This window comes from Sinocyclocheilus anshuiensis, unplaced genomic scaffold, assembly GCF_001515605.1.
Source record: "Sinocyclocheilus anshuiensis isolate Anshui unplaced genomic scaffold, SAMN03320099.WGS_v1.1 scaffold615, whole genome shotgun sequence".
In the NCBI taxonomy this organism is placed as follows: domain Eukaryota; kingdom Metazoa; phylum Chordata; class Actinopteri; order Cypriniformes; family Cyprinidae; genus Sinocyclocheilus; species Sinocyclocheilus anshuiensis.
This window is the reverse complement of record NW_015552647.1, coordinates 974,370-985,828: the sequence shown is the minus strand read 5'-3', so window position 1 is coordinate 985,828 and position 11,459 is coordinate 974,370. Positions and strand designations below refer to the sequence as shown.

Below are 11,459 nucleotides of genomic sequence, written 5' to 3'. Positions count from 1 at the left end.
TGGGTGATAGTGTGGGATCCTAAAAGAATGTGCATTTCAAGTACGCCTATTGATGGAGTCCTTCATTTGGTAGCGTGCCAGCTGAGAGCTCAGGCCAGATTTTGTTTTGAATCAGTCAGTGCTCTGGAAAAAAAAACACATAAAATTCCCAGTGTCAGTGCCAGATATGCATATATGGTCAACCACATCTGTCTCAAGAGAAAACAGTGAGTAAGTAGCTCAAATGTGTCATTTAAACTGGGTTTACTGGTCAGTGAAAACACATTTGAAGTCCAACACAAGTGTATGCACACACAATGAGTTTAGCCAACAAGAAGCAGCCCAAGGGGCGACAGCCAGATGTGTTTTATCTGTAAGGTTAAAGGTCAAGTAGAACAAATTGCATAAACTCATTCCCAGTAGCAAGAAAACTATCCAAAGGGCTGCAGAAATGCATCCGATTCTTTCTTCTGTCTTCAACAACATAAAATACTGAATTAACAGGCCTCTCTTTTCTTCTTTATCATGTCTCATTAGCTTATACCAATAGAAAGGAAAAGTACTGCAGAGTGTTAAGTGAGACGGGATTGAAAATGGCAGCAAAGGTCAGAGTTGTGCATAAGAGGTAATTGTCGAATTACTGGTTCGAAACCAATCAGGAAACATGAACCAAACACAAACAAAATGATAGAAATCTAGAGGTCACCCCGATTTTGTCCTTGAGCCAGGCATATAGTGCTCCTTTTTATTTTTAGGATACATTGGCCCCCTCTGATTAAATTGATTCATAATGTGTTTTATTTACCCTGGAAACAAACATTTTAAATTAATTAAAATGTCCTAGTAAAAGCAAGCAGGTCAAATAAAAGTGGCTTTTATGCCATTGCAGCACTTTTCAAAGCCCTGTTTTTATAGTAAACTTTGTTTTTGTTTTTTGTGATTATGGCTTCAATATTTTTTTGTTTTTTCCTTGAAAGAATCATGAATACTTGAAAATTCACTAATAAGCATTTATTTATTATATGCAAATGCTGGGTCTAAAGCCATTTATGTGAAACAAATAAGATTAGAAAGTTTGATAATCTTTAGTTCTCACTTTGCTTTCTTTGTTAAAACGTCCTCTTTGTTAAAACTTGTGTATCCAAACACTGTGGGCTTTTAAAATGCATCATCAAATAAAGGTTGACCGGCCACACTGAGAACAGAAAGAAACCATGTTCTCAGTTTCTGTCGATTTCATCTGTTTGCTAGATTCTCAGTTCTGATTGGGGTGTTCATCTGAGTCATCTTTACTCCCACATCACATCTCATCATTCGTGAGACAGCACGTATAAGAGCTCAAATCTGTGACATCAATCTGGTACCACAAAGGTGATAGCCAAATGTACTGTTCTAATTTTAAGACATCACAGGCTTGCTCATCTAAATTAAGGATCTGACAGGTTCTTACAACTTTTCTCCAAGTTCTTTGCATTCAGTTATGAATCAGTGTTTGAAGACAGAGCGTGAACTTGGTTTGTAAGCTCAGGTAATCAGTGCTGTGTAATATTTCATATTCGTCTGATGTGACTAAAAACACTTTGACAGCATCTGTGTTGTATTTTATATTTACAATTGTGTGATTCTTGTATCATTTTCATGTTCATACTTCATTGGCCTTTGAAGTTCTTGGCTTTTCCGAACCTTAGATGTTTGTATTCTTAGCAGTCCTGGATTTTGTAAGGAACCATCTGCAGAGAGTTCCAGATCAAACATCCAATCAACATCAGCCGGTAATAAACTTACGAGTCTGTCATGAAGTTGCAACAGAGACCCAGCAGCGCATGGAGAGAAAAGGGGGCACAGAGGGGCTGGAATTTGACAGCATCTGTGTTGTATTTTATATTTACAATTGTGTGATTCTTGTATCATTTTCATGTTCATACTTCATTGGCCTTTGAAGTTCTTGGCTTTTCCGAACCTTAGATGTTTGTATTCTTAGCAGTCCTGGATTTTGTAAGGAACCATCTGCAGAGAGTTCCAGATCAAACATCCAATCAACATCAGCCGGTAATAAACTTACGAGTCTGTCATGAAGTTGCAACAGAGACCCAGCAGCACATGGAGAGAAAAGGGGGCACAGAGGGGCTGGAACCCTGGAGAGCAGCTAATGATTCACATTTCATATCCCCCACACAGGGGCCCTTGTGTCTGCCATGAGGGGCCTCTTCGAGGGTTTGTTTTCACCGTGCAATCCAAAATAAATGGAAGCCACAGATGAGGACTGGACACTTGAGAAATTGAAATCATGAAGTCCATAAGAAAAACACTAAAAACACTCATATGTCTGTTGCTCGTTATGTGTGTTGTGTTCCCTTCATGATCTCTTTGGCTGTGGGGCGATGGTGGTGTGTGTGTTTCACACCAAGAGAAACAGGTGAGGTAAATTGTGTTTATACTCAGGACATCTTGTATCCTCCATAAGGCCACAGTTTATTTTGGCACAATTTAGTTTCTGGTCATGCTTGTCAAAGCAGATAAAAAGCCATAACTAAAATGTCAATATGCTGATGTCAGTGACAACAAAACTCCATTGGCTCTCATTCATTAACAAGTGCAGCATTTTAAGCTCAAAGTCGCACTAAACGAAAAATCATTTTTCTAAATTTTCTAAATGAATGACTGATCCATATGTTTACTTTTTTTGAGGTCATAATTTTTAATCAAAATGTCAAATTGGTGACGACCAATTTTTTCGATAATTAGTTGCACTATAGGCCTACGTCACGATTACAGGGGGAGGGGACTGTTGTCATTTCCATTAACTCGTGACTTTACCAATGAGCCAAATATGAAAATATTATTTTGTGATCCTTTAGATAGCCTACCAAAAACAACTTTTCATAATAATATATTAAATATTAATTTCATTCTAATAATTTTGTTATTTTATAAAGAAAAAGCAGAAATAAAATAATTTAAAAGTTTCTTCATACCAGTTGTAAGACACTTAAAACCTCAAAAATAAAACTAAAATCTGTGCTACCAAACTTGTTGCACTGAGATGCTTCAAGACGGGCTTAAAACTGTAGTTAGGTGATCATTTGATCCCTGCATTTCCATTTTTTTGGCTTTTGATATGGTTAAATGGTTATATGGTTTGAGATCGTAAACCATAAGACAAAGTAAATGCCTTCAGTCATTTCAGTACTGAGGTGTCCCATGTTGAACTTGATTTTTCTCCCCACACAGCCCAATCCAACGCACACTCCCCGGTGCTGCTGTTGATATATAGCAGAGTCATTCAGTCATCGAGTCAGTCTTTCACTACTGCTTTCTCTCACCTCGACAGGCACACAGTCTAATTACGTTTGGCAATCGGAGAGTAGTGTAGTAGCCTACTATTACTCTATCCGTGCCGATTATTTCTGGCGAGACTTTTAAACCGACGACAGCGGTGATTGGGCGGCGCAGTCACGGGGTACGCATCTCTTCGCCCTGCCTAGAGTCAGTCAGTCAGTCAGGGGAAGCCGAGTCTGCCTGCAAGCGCTACTCTCTGTGTGGATCCACCAGACGCACACTTACACGCTCACACGGACCTTCAAACACAATTATTGTTAATTACTGAACCCTTTTCGCTCTTTTGAGAGTCAGTTTTTGCACCATGGGCGACAAAAAGAGCCCGACCAGGTAAGAAAGCGTCGACAGTCGGTAGTTTCCGAAGCGATTTTGGTGTCCGCGCGGCTGTGTTTTTCGCTCGGTGGATATCCCGATGCTTTTCTCGAGGAGTGTTTCTCCTTTCTCTCAGAAATAAGCGCAGCTATGGCGGCTTTCTCTTCATAGAGGACTCTAAACATGACTCGGTACCTCTCAGACAAAGAGATTTTCTTCCTACGGGATACGCCTGGCCTCTTCGGACGCGGTTTTTAATCGAAGTTCGCCGTTAAATGGACAGTGTTTGACATTCAATTTCACGTCGTTCACCGACGCGATATTTTTAGCTCGCCAGCTAACGCTAGCAGCCGTGCCATCGGACACCAATCTAGACCCTTCAAGTGTATAATATCTCCGTTAAGCCCGGTGACTAGGAGCTACGGAGAATAACCGTGGCTAGTTAGCTGGTTAGCGTGTATTTCCAGTATTTTCCAGTTCTAATAAACCGTCCTCGCACGTCATGACTCGGATTTTCTGTCACTTTTCTGTGCCACTTCGGCTACGTTAAACGCATTCGAGACAGTGTAAGTCAAGGTGTAGGATGTTAGGGGGCAAACGTGGAAGTTGACCTTAATAATTTGGGCTTTTTGTTATTTAAGGCCAAAAAGACAAGCCAAACCGACAGCGGACGACGGATTTTGGGACTGTAGCGTGTGCACTTTCAGAAACAGTGCCGAAGCCTTCAAATGCAGCATCTGTGATGTACGGAAGGGCACGTCTACCAGGTATGGGCATTTACGCTGGATTCTGCAGCATTGCGATCCTGATCTCATCACTAATGCAGCTGATTTCGATGCTTTACTTGTTGATTTGCTCTTTAAGATTCATAGAAACGCCAGTCCTCTCATGCAAGTGAAATGTAATTTATTCAGGCTGATGACTGGCACTAGATTGAGTTTGGCAGCCAGCCTGTGCAGTCATTGCAGTGGCAGGCAAACTTTCTTTGTCTTGCATTAGCTCGAACACAATTTATTGCTTTGCATTTGTGTGCAAATGCTTTGAATGCTGCTCCGTGATCATGCATGCTTGCTGCAGTGTTTGCATGTGTGGCTCCAGTCAGATTTGCCATTGAACGTTGTGGCTGGCATTTGTTGGGGTTTGATCAAAGGTGTTTAATGTCTGGGTGTGTTTATATGCTGTCAAGCTATTATAGAGACGTTTGCTGTTCAGATCCAGAACAGGAAACAAAATTTATTTGGTTTAATGTGGTTGAAACGGTTTAAAGGTCAATCAGGTGTCAGAAATTCTTGTTCTGTCTTCAGGATGTGACGCTTTTATGTTGTAACAGGTCTGTAAGTGAAACAGTTTCTGCTTGATTTAAGAATTGGAGTAACATGCTGCCCATTTGTAATAGCAGTATAGCTAAGAGCAAAGAATCAGACCTTAATGTTGTCTTTCTGGTTTGTCTAATTAGATTATTGCATTGCTGTGTCTGTGTAGTTCGGTTGGAAGCTGTCACTAACAGGCCTAGGTGTGCTCACGAAGGTCAATTAATCAAGTGGTTCTCATTCTTTGTCCTGGAAGACTGCGTTTTGGAGGTCACCCTTATTTGACCCCTAGTTCAGGATGTCTGGTTGGTTTTTGAAAGCTGCAGAGATGCATCCTTGCACTACCTATGATATCCCACAAAAAATTACTACTGTTAAACAATTTAACCATGTGGAGCAACTTTACTGATATCTACAGCACTTTAACGCTACCTGGCTTACAGTTCTCTGCCATTTATTTATTTATTTTATTTATTTTATTTGTATTTTTTGCTCTTCATCAAAGTGCCTTCTGGCTGGACATTTCAGTATTTCATAAAGAAACTTTAACATCCATAGAAGCTTTCCATTGCAAGTTATTTTGATTTTTACAATGTTCTTCACATTCTTCACATCACTGTTCACTGAGGTTTTTGGGAACCCTACATCGATTCTTTAATGGCATTGCTGTGAAAACCCCCTTTTTTATGAGTGACTGCGTTTTGCATGCTGTATCACAGGGGAAGTATGTTGATAATATTTTAAGTACGGTAAATAGGGGAGACATCCAAAATGTGCAGTGCTGGGGTACTCCAAAACCAGGATTGAGAACTGTTGATTAAATCAACAAATGAATGTGTTCGGTTTGCCTGAAATGCCATCACGGTCATATTCCTGTAAGCGAATGTAGCTGTCTACCCTCAGTTACGTATGTTCTACGTCTGTCTGTGCTGCGCTGTGTTTATGATGTGTGAACCCGCCAACACTTCTCATCAGCTGACTGATGTGGTGTCTACAGCTATGAGTAATATGCGGCCGCACGCAGTAATCCCCGTGCTCTAACCTTTTCATCTGCTCTTTTACACCCAGTGCTTTCCTGACATTTGGGGGAAAGAAGAGGTGTTGGGAGAAGTCAGACACTCCAAAACGGCGTATTTGTCAATAACGATTAGTTCGTTAATTCCCTTTCGAAACCGAGCACAGCTCATGGATCTGTTTGCCGAAAACAGGCACGTTACTTTCGTGGTAATGACAGGAAATGATGCCATGCATTTCGGAAACCCCTCGTCTCACTCTAGCTGGCAGAAGCCCAGCTCCTATCAGTCTGCTAAATAGAAATCGCACGGTATTGCTTATGAGAGCCGCTCTGTCTCTGTTTGATCTGTGCTGTCAAGCTTTGATGGATGCGATTGTTTGCTGATGTAAGAAGCCTGGCTCCCTTTGTAATGAGGACTAATTAGCCATCTTGGCCACGTTTGATGTATTCCAGTGGTGCACGGGAGGGAGTGCGGGGCGCTCGCAAAGAAACGATGCACTCTCTTACAAGTGTGCAGCAGTTTATGCTATTATCAAACTGTTAAAAAAATTAAAACATTATGTGAGATTAAGGTAAACAGCACTTTTTCAAGTGACGTAGGAATGTATCATTTGTAATTATATAGAAAATGTATGCATAATAAATTATATTATTATAATGTAAAAAAGTGTATATTCTGATTAGGGCTGCACAATAAATCGCATGCGATATTTAATGCGCATCTTGTCAGAAATCCGGTTCTGTAATCAGCGGTAAATCTCCATCACCTGCTGGCTTTCACATTGAGCAGCATTAACTACACAGAGCCGTTGTTCACTGACGAGCTGCGCAAAAAATCGCGCAAATATGAACGTGGTTTTGCGCAGCTCGTCAGTGAACAACGGCTCTGTGTAGTTAATGCTGCTCAAAGTGAAAGCCCGCAGGTGATGGAGATTTACCGCTGATTAAAGAACCGGCTTTACTGATAAGATGCTCGTTAAATATCGCATGCGATTTATCGTGCAGCCCTAATTCTGATTATTGCATCCAAAAAATAATTTCACATCTATTAAAATAACAACATGCACATTCATTGCAACCTCTACGCCACAGTTTGAGAACCTTTTCCCATATAAAAAAAATAATAAAATGTCACATAAAATAATTTCACATCAAAAGAATTCAATCAGTTTGGGGAAAAACATGGCCTAGAAATAAAATAAAATAAAATAGAACTAAATATGTGAAACTGCACTATGCCCATTCCTGTTCTGGTGACCTGAGGAAGACCTGATTACTGGAAGTGGTTTTATGCACATTACTTCATTTATTTACCTGAAAGCCTTTGAGATAAAGCTGTAAAAACAAGGCCAAAAGCATTTTCATCTGTAAAGAAGAGAATATCTGCAATGGCTGCTCCCCAATGCGTATCATTACCCAGAATGCATTACTGTAGCGCAGCAATCCCAGTGTTTGGTTCCTGTGATTTCTGCCCAATGTAAACATGGAGTGGAGGGTCATGCTCCACCCCTCCTTGTTTACAAATCGCACTCATTACCTCAGCAACACATCCAGCAGCACAAACAATGTTTAATATGACATGGCGTTTCAGCATCTCTGTCTTCAAACTAGACAAAGAGGCATCCAAATGCATTTGATTTTACTTTTACAAGGGTTTTAAAGGGTTCTAGAACTCACATCCTCCTGCAAGCTTACGCCGTCCAATGCCCCACATCTAACCCCAAACACTCTCCAACGAAACTGACCCTTTCTTAACCTCCGACCCGAGTCCTGCGCGACCTTTAACGTCCTCTGTACTAGCGCAATATGCAAATGGTGCGTCATGCTGGTATTAAGCCATCGGGCTGTGTTTATGCTGTTTGGCAGAGTAGATAAAAGCGATAGCACTTCCTTTTTCTGACCTCCAGTGCGGTAAACAAGAATGATGGTTCTGGAATCGACTGGAGTAAAAGCAATGGTAAAGCAATGCTGAGTAAAAGCATCTCAGCACCTTTTATCTCTGTTTCCCCTCAATGAATGGGTCTTTGTGGTGTGATAACGCATTCCACTCACCAATTATTTTATCTTTGTTGGTCTTTGGAGTTCAAAGAATGCAGAGACCCCCTGTGCAAGATGCTTGTAAATTAGCGGTGCATGTTTTTTTGTCATGTAAAGAAGGTCTGTTTAAAGCGCCAGGATTGTTCCGGAGCTTAATCTGATTCCTGAGCACTTTGGATTCGGGCTGATCGATTTTTTTTTTTTTTTCATGCGGCTTGAACTTGGCTGCCGTGGACTTTTAAAATGATAATTAAAGGCAAATTTTAGGGAAAAATGTTAATTGAGCATAACAGAGTCTCTTTTGCCCAACTGACTCACTAACGGACCTCGTAAAGGTTTGGATATCCACTTGTGTACTGGGCAATTTGACACTCGACAGTGTGCTAATGAAGTGTTGAATGAATTATATGTATGGCTTTCATGCTTGTGTATTCGCAACTTGCAGGATTGTATGAGTTGGATGACATCTTTGCTGGAGGGCATGTCTCTGACAGTTTTTCCCACACAGCAGCTGCACACTTCATAGACTCATTCACTTTGTGTTTCCATGGCAGTAGAGGTTATCTATGGTCATGCTACTGTCAACCCGGCAGAAATTGGTACTGCATCACTGTGGGCTTGTTGCATGATATGCAAGTAGTTGTTTGGTCTGTATGTTATTTGTGATGTTGCACTTTTTGGATTTGAGCTAATCTGAACTAAAAAAACACTCTCAAGCCTAAAGGAAAGCCTAAAACAATCTTCTTTCCTCTGAGCCCATCAAAATCAAATGTCCTCACGCAGCATTCCTTGCAGATCATGTTTTAATATTGCATTGGAATCCTGAGAACAGAAGTGAAGAATGTGACACCTTGTTTCAGCATCAGATTCTGTGGTTTCTGTGTTCCAAGATGCATATCAGTCACCCACAGGTTAGAGGGAAGAATCCATTAGGGGATTCTTAAGTTGATTGATGTGCCGGATCAGGGGGGAGTGCCATTTGGCCTTTGCGTTACCTTGATCTTCAACGCTGGTGTACTTTTACTTCCCCTGAAGCTCCTTGCCAGGTCCCAGCCAAAGTTTTTCCTCCTTTACACAAGTGTCCAAGTATTTTTTTCCCTTCTTTATTCAAAATAGATAGGCTAATCAAATGCAAAACCACAAGAAACATTTTACCACATTCTATGAAGTGAATCTGATTTTGAATGTCAATTTGAGTCCTTTAAAGCTCACACATGACAAGAATGTTTAGTCCGTTAACATTAGCAAATTTGAATAATTTATTTTTTACAACATTTATTAATGTAGGGTAATGGTAATTTATACTTTTGGTCATCATTAATTCATGTTAGTTTATAACACATTAATGTTAATTTATACAACTTGATATGTTAATGTATTAGCTAGGGATGTGCGGGTGTAGTCGACTAGTCGACTAAACGGTACAGCTCCTACTAGTCGACACTGAAAACAATAGTCGATTACACGACAGAAAAAAAAAACATGATTTTATTATTCAAATTACCGTCATTTTAACATTGCATTTAAAACATTTTTAATAGCAAGTTAAAATAAAATGTTTGAAAAATAATACATTATTTTTAAAAGTTTATCTGGGCGGAAACTAAATTTTTACCTCAGACCTCACATGCGTTTTCTTCGTGTCAGTTGCGGCGAGTTCAAAAATGACCATGCGAAAGATGAGAAGGTGTGGGATTATTTTGAATTAGAAGGAAACGGAAAAGTTTTGTGTAAACTGTGTAATGTCAAATTGTCTTACAATAACTCTACTGGAACGATGCATAATCATATTCAATACATGCACGTAGGCGTTAGCTTAGAGCAGTGGTTCTCTACCTTTTTTTCCACCGGGCCGCACTATGGTCCAAGTGCAAGTCTCGCGGGCCGCACGCATATCGTTTACATATTACGTCAGCAATACAAACCAACCTGATTTATTATAATATAGCCTAAATATTATTATATCTAATCGATTTCATTCATTGAAATAAATAAATAATTCTACTCCCCATAAATTGCATTTCTACTTTTTTACGCCCCTAGTGCTGGGCTTTGGGACAATTTTCACGTCATAGTTAAGACGCGGGTCCGGCATCGGGCTTGTTTTAGGCTTCTCCTTATTTTTATATTTTAGACATCCCTCAATTAGTGATGAAAAAAATAATAATTTTGCAGCGCTGGTGGAAACAACACGAGACCGTGCTACCGCGACTCAAGAGCGGCTCGACGGTGTTTAGTGTCCAGCAGCAGCAGCATGCTTGCCGTCAGCGCAGCTGAGCAGTTCTGCGTTCAAATGCACGCAATAGGCTTAAGTTTACCGCAAAGCACCGGCAAAAGTAATTACTATAAATGCGTCAGGGGAAAACAGTAAATCTTGAATGCCCTGGAGGTAAGCAGATAAACATCAAATTTTCATTTTTGGGTGAACTATCCCTTTAATGAACTGAACCTTATTGTAAAGTTTTACCCTTTAAAAATTTCCCTCTCATTTTCTCCTCGGTGTTTGTCCAGTTTTCTTCAACTCTCTGTATTTTAACACACTCAGAGATAGAGGTGGGGAAAATCGATTCACAGATGCATTGCAATTCCTTTGCGGTTCTGAAGCGATCCATATTAGATTATTCAATTATTAAAGGGGTGGTTGACTGTTTTTTTTTTCTAGGGTTGATTGTGTTTATGGGGTGCAGTCTAACGTGTTAATTCTTCGTTTTGAAAAAAACACATTATATTTCACATAATTTACCTTTATTCCAGACCGCTCTGTCCCTTCTCCTATAAATGCGCTGATCATTTCCTGAGTGATTCATAGATTAAGTATTTCAAATATAGGCTATTATATATGCTACACGCACGCACAGAGGTTTTTTTTCTTACCATCTTTTGGTGGTTTCTTGCTTTTAGACTAGTCGACTAGTCGGATACAAAACTTTAGTTTAAACGTCAGTCAAATTAGTCGCCGCGCACATCCCTAGTATTAGCATATGTAGAAATTAACATTAACCGAGACTATTAAATGCTGTGAAAGTTTTGTTCATTGTTAGTTCATGAAACCTAATGCATTAACTTAAAGGGATAGTTCACCCAAAAATGAAAATTTGATGTTTTTCAAATAGAAAACAGTTACTTTAAAGGGCTGGTTCACTCTTTTTTTTCTAGGCTTGATTGTGTTTATGGGGTGCAGTCTAACGTGTTAATTCTTCGTTTTAAAAAAAACACATTATATTTCACATAATTTACCTTTATTCCAGACCGCTCTGTCCCTTCTCCTATAAATGCGCTGATCATTTCCTGCTTTTATGAAGCCCCTTCCTCAGAAATAAGCGATGGGCTCTGATTGGTTAGCTAGTCCAGTGTGTTGCGATTGGCTAAACCGCCTCTAGTGCACATCTAACAACTGCACGCGTGTCCATGTATAACGCTTCTCATAGCTATGTGAAAATAAGTGTATAAATGGAACAGTTCATTGT

At 39.9% G+C, this 11,459-nt stretch overlaps 1 protein-coding gene across 1 annotated transcript in view; it reads left to right on the top strand.

The window, feature by feature from the left end:
- The first annotated feature begins 3,445 nt into the window (after positions 1–3,445).
- LOC107667020 (RING1 and YY1-binding protein B-like) overlaps positions 3,446–11,459 on the top strand; it is a 36,033-nt gene continuing 28,019 nt past the window's right edge. The window contains exons 1-2 of the mRNA XM_016458594.1: positions 3,446–3,648; positions 4,272–4,397. Coding sequence (XP_016314080.1) covers positions 3,623–3,648; positions 4,272–4,397 — 152 coding nt within the window. The 5' untranslated portion in view covers positions 3,446–3,622. The remainder of the gene's footprint in view (positions 3,649–4,271; positions 4,398–11,459) is intronic.